Source organism: Penaeus vannamei, chromosome 25 (genome assembly GCF_042767895.1).
Source record: "Penaeus vannamei isolate JL-2024 chromosome 25, ASM4276789v1, whole genome shotgun sequence".
Classification (NCBI taxonomy): domain Eukaryota; kingdom Metazoa; phylum Arthropoda; class Malacostraca; order Decapoda; family Penaeidae; genus Penaeus; species Penaeus vannamei.
This window is the reverse complement of record NC_091573.1, coordinates 28,129,008-28,141,507: the sequence shown is the minus strand read 5'-3', so window position 1 is coordinate 28,141,507 and position 12,500 is coordinate 28,129,008. Positions and strand designations below refer to the sequence as shown.

The 12,500-nt window shown below is 41.0% G+C and overlaps 1 protein-coding gene across 2 annotated transcripts in view; it reads left to right on the top strand.

The window, feature by feature from the left end:
* The window catches only part of garz (Sec7 domain-containing protein garz), a 21,503-nt gene that overhangs the window by 8,851 nt on the left and 152 nt on the right, over positions 1-12,500 (top strand). Inside the window, exons 4-17 of one of the 2 annotated variants that reach the window (XM_027354954.2) lie at positions 1-2,258; positions 2,617-2,755; positions 3,009-3,193; positions 4,069-4,291; positions 4,428-4,621; positions 4,810-4,968; positions 5,268-5,465; positions 6,048-6,161; positions 6,843-7,008; positions 7,150-7,420; positions 7,895-8,042; positions 9,911-10,711; positions 11,944-12,198; positions 12,321-12,500. The exon at positions 1-2,258 is cut by the window's left edge and continues 1,232 nt beyond it; the exon at positions 12,321-12,500 is cut by the window's right edge and continues 152 nt beyond it. In XM_027354954.2, the coding sequence (XP_027210755.2) occupies positions 1-2,258; positions 2,617-2,755; positions 3,009-3,193; positions 4,069-4,291; positions 4,428-4,621; positions 4,810-4,968; positions 5,268-5,465; positions 6,048-6,161; positions 6,843-7,008; positions 7,150-7,420; positions 7,895-8,042; positions 9,911-10,711; positions 11,944-12,198; positions 12,321-12,338 (5,129 nt within the window). In that variant the 3' untranslated portion in view covers positions 12,339-12,500. The remainder of the gene's footprint in view (positions 2,259-2,616; positions 2,756-3,008; positions 3,194-4,068; positions 4,292-4,427; positions 4,622-4,809; positions 4,969-5,267; positions 5,466-6,047; positions 6,162-6,842; positions 7,009-7,149; positions 7,421-7,894; positions 8,043-9,910; positions 10,712-11,943; positions 12,199-12,320) is intronic. The other variant, XM_027354955.2, reaches the window with a different exon arrangement.

Below are 12,500 nucleotides of genomic sequence, written 5' to 3'. Positions count from 1 at the left end.
TGTGTACGCTCTTGTGTGAATCACTGCGGTCTCACTTGAAGTTCCAGGTAGAGATGTTTTTAAATAAATTAATGGAAATTATAACATCAGAAGCACCAAATGTTTCATATGCTCACAAGGAGTTAGGTCTGGAAACAATAGTCCAGCTTTGGCGTATTCCAGGATTCATCACAGAATTGTTCCTCAATTATGATTGTGACTTGTATGCCTCCAATCTTTTTGAGGATCTCACAAAAATGCTCTCTAAAAATGCATTCCCAGTACAGGGTTTATATTCTACTAATCTCTTGTCCTTAGAGGCATTATTTACTGTTATAGAGACCATAGAAAGTCACAGTGTGAGCAAAGACAAGCAAGTGCTGGCAAAACAAGACACAAGCAAAGCACCTTTAGTTATTACTCCAGTATCTTCAGGCTACCTCCTGGGGTTGGGATTACTTGGTGGCTTCTCACCAGTGACGCCTCAACTAAGACCGAGATGTGTCCTTTCTGATAGCAGCAAGGTGTCCCGAGAACAGCTTCTGGCCCTTAAAGAGAAGAAGAAGCTCTTAGCAGCTGGCACAGACCAGTTCAATGCAAAACCTGAAAAGGGTATAAAATTCCTGCAGGAAAATGGGATTGTGTCCTGCTCAGTTGAGGATATAGCAGTATTCCTTAGAGAAAATCCAAGGCTTAGTAAGCAAATGATTGGTGAATATGTTAGTAAGAAGAAGAATGTTGACATACTCTCTGCATTTGTGAAATCCTTTGAGTTCAGAAACTTGCGTGTAGATGAAGCTCTGCGAATGTTCCTTGAAAGCTTCAGGCTGCCAGGTGAAGCTCCATTAATTTCTATTATCATTGAGCATTTTTCATCTCACTGGCACATTAGTAACAATGAACCATTTGCAAAAGAGGATGCCGCTTTCACTCTTGCATATGCTGTCATCATGCTCAATGTGGACCAGCACAACCAGAATGCTAAGAAGCAGAACATACCCATGACTCTCGATCAGTTTAGAAATAATCTGCGAGGTGTTGATGATGGATCCGATTTTGATCAAGATATGCTTGAGGAAATTTATAATGCAATTAGGTTAGATGAGATAGTGATGCCTGCAGAGCATACTGGCCTTGTGAGAGAGAATTATTTGTGGAAAATGTTACTAAGAAGAGGGCAAACAAAAGAGGGCCAGTACTACCTAGGAAATGACACTTCCTTTGATCGGGACTTGTTCGCACTATGTTGGGGTCCTACAATTGCTTCCCTCTCTTATGTATTTGATAAGTCAATGGATGATGCTATCATCCAGAGGGCAGTGTCAGGCTTCAGGAAATGTGCTTCGATATCAGCGCGATTTGGAATGAGTGATGTGTTTGATAATTTAGTTGTATCTCTTTGTAAATTTACAACTCTGGCAGCTTCTACTGCATCTGCAGAAGCACCAGAGCATGTCACTGTGGCTTTCGGAGCTAATAAAAAGGCACAACTTGCAGCAAAGACTGTATTCAGATTGGTAACCTCTCATGGAGACATTCTTCGAGATGGGTGGAAAAATATATTAGACCTTTTGCTGCAGTTGTTCAGATGCCGTCTGTTGCCAGCTTCTTTGGTGGAAAGTGAAGATTTTGTAGAGAGCAGCGGATACATCAGCCTTTTGAGAGAAACCCCAGTAACTGTGCCAAGAGTTGAGTCTGGCCTCTTCTCTTCAATCTACTCCTACATAGCTCTTGGAGATGCAGGAGCTGCCCGTGGGACTAACCCAGAAGACGTGGAACTATCACAGAGAGCAAGGAACTGCATTGCTGAATGCCATCCTGAACGACTTATCACTGAGTCTGCCTTCCTTCGCTGTGACTCACTGAATGAGCTCCTGAAGGCCATGATGGGTGCAGGAGATGCAAGCACTCTTGGAGATGCAGGAGTAACCCCAGGAGGAGGCATGCTGGAAGGAGGATCCCCTGGAGGGCTGGATGAGCACTCCCAGGCATTCCTACTAGAGTTAGTGGTGCAGGTCCTGGTAGCCAACAAGGACCGAGCTGTGGGAGTGTGGCCAGGTGTGCGCAACCACATCTATTCTCTCTTGATGGGTGCGGCTGCTGCTGACCGACAGTTCCTGCTTGAACGCTGTGTTGTGGCCATGCTCAGGCTGGCTAAGGTCTTATTAAGAAGACCTAACTTGGCCAACCCCATTCTGCAGTCTCTGAGGATGTTGCTTCTGCTACGACCAAATGTCCTGCTTAGAGTGTCTTTGCAGGTTGTTTGTGGTCTGCGTGAGGTGAGTTTATTGGAGCTTTGTCAGTAGGCCTAGAGATTGGAAGAAAAATAATTAGACAGTCAAATAAATGAACAGATGATTTGGTGATCCACTTTAGCATATTTGATAGTGCTGGGTAATGATAGTTTATATTATAATACTGTATAGCAAATTAGATTTCTGTGTTGATATTAGAGGATGATATTTTCCATGTAATACAGAAAATTTATTTTGTAAAGGTAAAATATGAATATGTTGATTCATGTTGTTTAGTAATATCATTCCAGGAAGAATTTATTTGATATTTCATCCTTCGGGTTTTATAAGGAATGCTCTATTTTTTTTAGTGTAATGTAATTTCTTTCTTATATGTTTGTAGGTGCTGAGTGTGAACACCGATAATATCCATGATTCTAACGACTGGACTGTATTGTTCAATTTGCTGGAATGTGCTGGTGCTGGAGCAAAGCCTCCTCCAATGGTCAATTCCAATCCCAGTGACGTAGTTAGTGATACAGGTACGATGTGTGTTCTTAATCGTATTACCAGAATAGATTGTAGTATTTTTTAGAGTATTAATGTATTTTATAGTCTTTATCAGATAGATAACTAATGCTTCTGGTATCAGCAGTCATCTGCAACGATACGGAATAAAAATGGAATTCAGGCAAAAAGTTCTGTTTGTATTCTTGTTTCTATAATTGAAGACAAAATTACTTTGAATAAAAGGCCATAATTTTATTTACTTTTATATTCATAACATATTTTTAGGATCCATGTCAGAAAGTGATGTGGGCAGTTCGTCTGGAGTTGACTCAGGCCATTACACAGAAGGGGAGTCTGGGGAGGTGACCCCTGGCTCACCTGTGGTCGAGCACCCAGAGGGAGTGAAGCCCAGCCAGCGCTCTCGGGCAGCCAGCCCCGACCCTCTTCACAACACAGGAGGTTGGATACTGGTGAGTTGCAGTGAGGTTACAGATTTGTGTTGTTGAGGGAGTTGAGGTTGGCATAAGGAGTGAAGCTGAAGTTCCTGATTATGCATTGCCATCTGGAGCTTGGTTTCCTCTACCATTACATGCTTTCATGCCTTTTACTGTCAAAGGGTCAAATACTTGATCCCAGAAGGACAGTAAAATTATATATGCCATGCTATGTTTACCATTTTGTTAGCTTTGCACAGTTATAAATCACAAGTATAAATCACAGTCAAACATGTCACACCAGAATCTTGTAAGCCTGATGAGACAGTAGAAAATGTGTTTCGCGTGCTTGGGGGCAGAATGTTTTTATTGTAAACAGTGATATTTCACTTGTCAGTCACCTTGGCTTTGTTTGTTGTCCTGAGATTTATCCTTGATGATATGAACTAATGCCATACACTTTGTCAGTCACTTTACTTGTTGTAAAGCTCTTAATATGTTGAACATAATCCCACATCCCTTGTCATCCATTAAAAAAAAGGCAACAAAAAATGATTAAGAAAAATATTGCTCTCAATCACGCTAGCTTCTTCAGTAAGCAGGACAAACACTTCTCCATCCTTCATCATAAATAAATCACTTTTTACATTTCAGCCACTTCTTTAGTCATTTCCTCTATTATGTCATGTTCACTATCACTACTTTAGTTGTCTGCTTCACTTCACTCTGTTAGAATCTGGGTCAAATTTTATTACTTAATTTCAGTTTTATTAGATACTTGTTATCTACTGGTCTGATATATGGGATATTTAGATTATCACTCAAAACCATTTCCTTCTGTAAAAATACAAATAACATGGATGATCATTTTGATGCCTCCAAGCATATAAAAAAAAATTCCCTGTTTTCAGGTGGGGCGTGAAGGAGAGATTGAACCAGTGGCAGTTCGCGCTGTGGCAGTGAATGAGTGGGACATTGTGCATCAGAGGGAGCTGGCTGAACACCGACCTGAAGCCCTCGTGCAAGCAGTTGACACAGTGGCCTTCTTGGTGCGAGACCGGCGCATAACACATGCCAGCTTACCATCGGCTGTGCAGGCTTGTAGGACCTTTGTGGAAGCTACTCTTAATGGAGGTAAAGTATAATGGATGTGATGGGTATATGTGCTCAGTAAGCTAAAACTTTTTTATTTGGAGTAAGTATACATTCTAAACAGGTTATTAGAATAACATTGGTAAAGCCTGAATTTATTTTATATTGTAATCAATAGGTAAGATTGAAAAGAGAGCCACCAATAAGGAGGGCATTCGATCGCCGTCTCGCCGCAAGACCCCTGGCCGCCGCAAGGATGAGAAGGGAAGTGCTCGCAGGCCCAAGTCGCCAACATCTGGGTCCAGTGCCTATGATGCAGATGAGTCTGATTCAGATGATGTGCCCGTCACCTACCAGCAAGTTTCGGAAAAGGTTTGTGGATGATCTCTTGTCTAACAGGATGAACATAGACATTCACAATACTTGCTCCTCCACAGGCATTACCTATGTATCTATAGATCAATCATTATTATCATACTTCTGTAATTGACTATCATAGCATTATAGTATGAAGATCAAGATGAAATACAGAAACTATGATTATTCCTCCTTTATTGCAGCTGCTGGACCTGATGGACACACTGCACACGGCATCCAGCCAGATCGTGGAGTTGGGAGACCAGCCCAAACTTCAAGGGTCACCTGTTGCTCTCTGGGCTCAGGCACTCTGTCCTCTTCTGCAGGGGATTGCACGATATTGCTGTGATTCACGGACAATGGTAAGACATGCTTGTTGTATTTACCCCAATGTTTGAGGGATTTTTTAATGATGTTGCTTTATATTTTCATATTTTAAATTACAGACCTTCAAGTCAGCTAGTTGGCCTCACAAACAAATTTAGCAACAGTATGCTGCACATTATATTGACTTTCCTTGAGGAAGCATACTTGTTTCCATTGATGAGATGCCAGAGCAAAATAGAACAGTGTTTTTCAAAGATAATTACTTCTTGTTGAGTAAATAAAAAGTAGATACATCTTGTCACTAATAACCCATTCCAAACTCTCACCACCACAGATCCGCAACATGGCCATGACGTACCTCCACCGCGCACTCCTCAACCATGACCTGCAGGCCCTTAGTGCCCTGGAGTGGGAGTCTTGCTTCAATAAGGTCCTCTTCCCTCTCCTGGCCAAGCTATTGCAGCCGCTGCCTGGCTCCAGCCCTGCCTCGCTTGAGGAGACCAGAGTCAGGGCAGCCACACTTGTGCAGAAAGTAAGGAAGGGATTTTGTTGTGCATGTGGGGAGTGCCAGTGAGAAAGTTATATTTATCCCATAATTAACCTTCTCATGTACTCCTGTTGTATCACTTCTTTAGCATACTGCATACATAAATATGGCAGGGCAAAGTTCTTGTCATAAACAGGTTTTATATACAACACATCATATTTTGAGTAGTAACAGAGGATGAGTTACCAATTAGCAATATTTCCTAAGTTTGTGCATCATAGCTGCTCTCAGTCATCTGTTTTCACTCACCAGCTAAGCAAGTTAGAAGTATATTGTGTAAAATGCACACTAGCTCATGTGAAACATATATTGTATGAGAACATTGAAGGAAGTTTTATGCTTTTTTTTCCCAGATAGAGTACTATAGACATATAGGTGGCCTGTATGGCTCATTCATTTTGATTGCTGGAAAAAGTCCTTAGATAATGATAAGAAAATATTTAATTAAAGATCAATTGAAAATGTTAACAGATTATAAAAAAGTGTTCAGATAAAATAAAGAAACATTTTTTAAACATTTGTAATTCTTTTTCAAGTTGAAATTACAAACAGGGATTGTTTCAACAGGTCTATCTACGGCATCTGACACCACTCCTGACACTGTCGACGTTCACAGCCCTGTGGCTCACCATCCTAGACTTCATGGACAAATACCTCAACACACAACACTCTGACCACCTGGTAAGTGATGGGGTACAAAGAACTGCAAATATCCAGGTTCAGAATTTTGAATCCAAACTTTTGTGTCCCAAGTTGTTAGTATAATTATTACCTGCATTATCATTCATGTTCATATTTTTTACCTTAATTAACTAGATACTGAATTTGACTCCGAAACATTATGAAATCAGTAACTTAGTCTTCCCCATTACATAGACAATCTCCCCCTGAAGCTGGAGCACTAGCTTGGAGGTTTTGGTAAACATTTATGATTTTTGTTCTCGCCAGTAAAAATCTTTGTGAATCCTGTAGTTGCCAATTTGTTATGTTTTCAATAGGCTGATGACTGTTAATTGTAATTTCTGTTGCAAGCAGAAATGATTGAAAGAAAATGAATGTTAATGTTTGTACTCCTTAACTCAGTTATTATGGAATCCACATATAGTTTTGTTTTATATTATTTCATAGGTTTAATGGTACCCTTGGGTATGTAAGTGTGAATGAGAAAGCAAATATGGGTGAGAGTGATATTTTGTAATTGTTGTTATTACTTCTTCTCTTTCTTTTTCTTTGTATTATTATCAATATCTTTATCATTATCCTTTGTCTACTTATTTATGGATCATTTATTTTATGCAGTTTTTATTTGTTCTCAGATCTCAAAATATTCAACTCCTTCATAATAATTACCCTGTCCTCCAGAGTGATGCCATTCCTGAGATACTGAAGAACATGTTGCTGGTAATGGAGACAACTCAGGTCTTCCACACAGCCGATGGCTTCACACGCCTCTGGACTATCACATGGGACCGCATTGATGCCTTCTTGCCTGACTTTCGCCACCACATCTTTAGGAGCCACCCTCCCTGTATGTGCATTTGGAATCATGTTGTGAGGTGTTAGATGTGGTATATTGGGTGTAAATTATGACGTTGATGGTTATTCCTTAGTCAGAAATGCTTAGAAAAATTAAGGGAAAGTGAGAATAGCTTGTACCTTTTTTCCTCAGCTGAAATCCACAAGATAGAAGTAGTCCCAGCAGATGTCCCAGCCAAAACACCACCAGCAGAAGCTGCAGTGCCAAGTCCAGCAGCAAACATTACAAACACAACTGCTCCAACCGAGACAGCCAATGGGAACCCAAGTAACACTTACCCCATTAATGTCAGCCCTGGAATCCCAGATCAACCTACACAGAACACCACTGGCAGCTTGTCATCCAGCCCTACTACCAAAGAAGCTTATGTACCTCCAACGCTTCAGGAACAGGGAGCTGCAAGGTAAATTGCAATGAAAAGTAATGCATTTACAGAATGTTCTCTCACTCCTAACAGAAATAGAAATATGCAGAATCTTGTATTTGTCAAGTAGCAAGAAGTATTCTTTTTTACAGGAAAAGAAATTATAGATTATCCTTGTACACATGTGTCACTAATGGTAAGCTAAACATTGATGACACTAAGCTTAAAGTTAGTGGATACAGTGAGCTTTATTCCATGAAACAGATATTCAGTTTGTGTTGCTAATGATATTACTGATTTTTTTTTTGTAGAAAATTCTGTCTTACTTAGAGATGGCTACTGGAGATGTATTAGTGTAACCTGTTCTTTACACAGCACACACACTTTTCTTCCTCCCCAGAAAAGGTACATATTAGGGGCAGAAGCAACTTGCAGACCAACAAATATTGTAAAATGTCAAGGTCATATCCATTTTTTACAAAATTAAACTACAATAATATCCCATGTTTACAGACTGTCTCTGAGTCAAGAGAGTTTACCCACAAGCTATGCCACAGGGGTTATACTACAGCCGCCTTTGCCCACCCTTCTCCCTGTATCACCTCAGGGCTCACCACCTGCAACTGATCCTCAGTCTGCCACTGCCCCTTTGTCTCCTCAGGTAAGAAAACTCCTTTGGGAGTGAAGAAAGTGTGAGTGTGATTTAAAAAAAAAAGTTTGAGCGTATGTTTATTGTGGTTCGTAGCTGTATTTTACTGTCAGCTTGAAGTGAGGTATTGTTTTTATGTGGTTGTTTATTTTTTTCTAAGTTCCTAATAGATTATAGTACTTTTTAGTTCAGAATAAGAGAAATTTTATTTTTAAGCACAGTTGGTAACATTTGTAGATTTTTTTGGGGTAGGCAGGAATGGTGTGTGAAACTTGAGCTGTCTCAAACTTCTTTGCCCTCCGTAAGAAATTGCTTGCTCTCAGTTTTGTACAATACAGTGTGTTTTTTTTTTTCATTGTTTCTTTCTTTTTTGGGGGTTAGGAATAGAGAGGGACAACCTTCTGTATAGTTTAACCTGTTTCAGATAATGATATAAGCATCTGTGATATATTTATATTTGGGAAAGAGTACCACATGTGATACTAAAGTAGAAAAAGGAAAATATGGAAAAAGTATTTACAGTATAAGTTGAAGTAGTCGTATTGTTATGGAAAGGAGCGCATTTGTATTGTGAAGTAGGTCATGTCATGCTTAACCATGGTAATTTTCTTGGGTAGTTTTAGGAGGAAGGATGGTTCAATTGATTTGTGATTAATGTAAATGCTTTGAATTAAATGTAATGTCCACTCTCCTTCTTGTAGTCTGACTGCTTTTAGAATGAGTAGAAAATATTGAAATACTCTCTGTTATAACAATGTTGAAATTAGCCTCCCAGATAGGAAATGCATCAGAAAAAGTCCTATTGAGCTTTCATGGGCCCTTGTAACCCACTGTGAATTTATTTGATTAATTGCCTTTACACAGATGATTCCACAAGTGCTTAGTCACTAATACGTCAATTGCTTGTACTGTCTATTTCACCAGTTTACCCTTTTCCTTGGTTTTTGGAAATATTCTCTCGTTATCTTCTACTTCTGTTAGTAATGTTGATAACAATATAATACTCCTAATGTCAATGATAATGACAATATCAACATTGTGTTCTTTTTGTAATGCATTCCAAGATATGCCATGCTCTTTATCAGGGAGGATAATATTATGTCATTGCTGTTGTATGAGGCTTTGTACTGACACTTTTGAGCATTAACCCATCAGCGACGGGTAAAAATTTTGACAATTTTACGTATGCACGGGCTTGTTGGCGCGCACCGGCAGTTTCCCCTGTTTGCGCCCGGTTCGATCGGTAGTTTGCGAGCGACATATATCATCTAAAAGCTTTTATTTTTCAAAAATTTATAAAAATATTAAAATTTTGAAGGTTTACCTTCACTTTAGGTGCCATTGCCTAAAATCTTTACCATATAAATGAAGCCGCTGTTACTGGAGAAAAACAACCTCCGTCCAACGAGCCAGTAGCGCGGGAATGGGCATGACATGATGCCCCTGGCGTCTGGTCCACAACAGCCATGGCATGTACGTACGTGACACCCGGCGCCAATGGGTTAATACTCTCAGCTTGTGGTTTACAAGAATATTTCTTTGGTGTTTACTTTTTCTTTATCTTTATGTGGTGGTTGGTGTTATTTCTTTGGGATGTTACCTGAAAAGGATATGCGGATTCATCTTGTTATTTGTATGAATGTGTTTGGTTTTAGCTTTGTCTTTTTAGATTTAGGTATGCAAGTATTGGATAAGAAATCTGAAATTCAATTTTTTTTCTGTTCCATTTTTGTGTACCCTTAAGATGTTTTGCAATTTATTCTGAAGTGATATATATAGATTCTGAATTTGATTTTGGATAAGTGTTGTCTCTTATGTTCTATAATATTTTTTATTGACTTTTGTTTTGTTTTTTTGCTTTCCCTTGCATTGAAATATAGGTGCTGTCCACAACACCTTTGGCTAGTGGGAGTTTAGCCTCCAGCCCCATCCCTCCAACGCTCCCTCATCTGACACCCACTCCTCTCCTGCACACAGTCTCTCTCCCTGAACTAAGTGCGCAGAATACATTAATGTTCACACCCATGACCATTCAGAAACCAGAACTCCATGCAGAGACTCCCTTTGCTTCTCCCATGCTTCAGCAGCCCTCAGTGCCATTGTTAAGTGTTAGCTGTAGTAGTAGTCCTACTGAAGATGCTGTAATTACTACTCTCTCGTCTCCTCTGCCATCCTATGACATACAAGGACAGAGTCCCTCAACAAGCTCTAACTCTGTTGAAAGTCCATTGTATCACTGTAGTGAAAGACAAGAACTTTACGCAAGTGATCAGGACTCCAGTAATACACTGCATGTGACATCTGATGTTCAGTTTTACACACCTTGTGGTAATGGGGACCCAAGCCAAGGAGGAAGGACTGAAGATAGTCCATCCCCTGGAGAATTAGGTCGAAGCATGCCTCTCTTTGAGACAAATCCACCTCCAGACGCACAGACGCCAAGACAACCAGATGTCGATGGCACACCTAGACCCCTTCCTGATGGTACCCCTAGCACCCTGGGCTCACCACACGAGACTTTGCCCGCCCATACCGTCGGTTCTGTCTTCCCCCTCTCAATCCCCTCTTTCCTCAATCCCTTTTCCACGGAGGTTGATGCAAGGCAGGAGGTCAGTTCCACCACAGACAATGCCCCTGTTGAGCCCCCGAGTGCCCATACCCCCGAACCCCGGGCACTAAAGGTAGTGTTTAGCTTTTTTGTTGTTTACTAAGTTTGTTGTATTATTACTCAGTTGGTCAGACTTAATTAAGATGTACCTGATATTTCGTTGTTATTACTCTTTTGCTTATTTATTTTATTTTTATTTTTATTTTTATTTGTGTGTGTGTGTGTGTGTGTGTGTGTGTGTGTGTGTGTGTGTGTGTGTGTGTGTGTGTGTGTGTGTGTGTGTGTGTGTGTGTGTGTGTGTGTGTGTGTGTGTGTGTGTGTGTGTTTGCGCACGTGTGTGTGTGTGTGCATGTGTGTGCGTGTGTGTGTTTGTGTTTTACATTTGCATTTGCATGTTTGTTTTTTGTATGTATGCACTTACATACGAGTGAATATGTGTGTGTGTGTGTGTGTGTGTGCGTGTGTGAGTGCGTGTGCGTGTGTGAGTGCGTGTGCGAGTGCGTGTGTGAGTGTGTGTGTGCGTGTGTGCGTGTGTGCGTGCGTGTGTGCGTGTGTGTGTGCGTGTGTGTGTGCGTGTGCGTGTGTGCGTGCGTGCGTGCGTGCGTGCGTGTGTTTGTGTGTTTGTGTGTTTGTGCGTGTGTGTGTTTGTGTGTTTGTTTGTGTGTGTGTGTGTGTGTGTGTGTGTGTGTGTGTGTGCGTGTGTGTGTGTGTGTGTGTGTGTGTGTGTGTGTGTGTGTGTGTGTGTGTGTGTGTGTGTGTGTGTGTGTGTGTGTGTGTGTGTGTGCTTTTGTATCGTGTGTGTGTGTATTGTGTGTGTGTGTGTTGTGTGTGTTTATATATGTGTGAGTGAGTGTGTGAGTGAGTGAGTGAGTGAGTGAGTGAGTGAGTGAGTGAGTGAGTGAGTGAGTGAGTGAGTGAGTGAGTGAGTGAGTGAGTGAGTGAGTGAGTGAGTGTGTGTGTGTGTGTGTGTGTGTGTGTGTGTGTGTGTGTGTGTGTGTGTGTGTGTGTGTGTGTGTGTGTGTGTGTGTGTGTGTGTGTGTGTGTGTGTGCGTATGCGTGTGTGTGCGTGTATGCACATGTGTGTGAGTGTGAGTGGATCACTCTGTCGATTTATCCATCTGTCCCCCTTCTCTGTTCATTTGTATGACAATACCTGTATGTATGTATGTATGTATTTGTGTATAAGCATATGTGTTTATGTTTGTATTTTTATGTTTATGTATGTGTGTTTGTGTTTGTCTGTCCATCTGTCTGTTATGCCCCTCCTTTGTTCACTTATGTACTGATGCTCACACCATTTCCCAGGACTCGTTCCCCACGTACCGTCCAGCATCCATACTCTTCAGCCAGTCAGCTGATGACAAGCCCTTCGTAGTGGACCCCATGGCATCTCCCGACCTCCCACAGGCGACAACAGCAAATGTGGCTGATGGAAGCCTTGCAGAGAAGTCAGCAGTTGAAGTGAGTGAGGAGCAGCCAAAGGGCCCAGTGCCACTGCTCTTGACAAACTCAGCACTGCACCAGTCACCTTTGACACTCTTGCCCCCTGGATCTCCCAAGGTTGGTAGATTTGCGGAAGGAAATCAGGATGATGTAGTGAGAATTTGGCAAATTGGAATGGTCTTTTTTTCAACACATTGTTATTGGGACATTGTTGATGGCTGATGTTTTCCTTTTTTCAGAATCAAGAGACTCTTTAGTGCATTTCTACAGGCCCTGTTCAACAACCGTGGAATTTTGAATTTTCAAGATGAAGTAATAGTTATGGGTTTTCTTTTCGTAGCTGAAGGTGTACAGTTCTGGCTTGGACTGTGGCACCTTTGCCATTTACTACACAGAACTTCTTCAAGAAGTGAATTCTT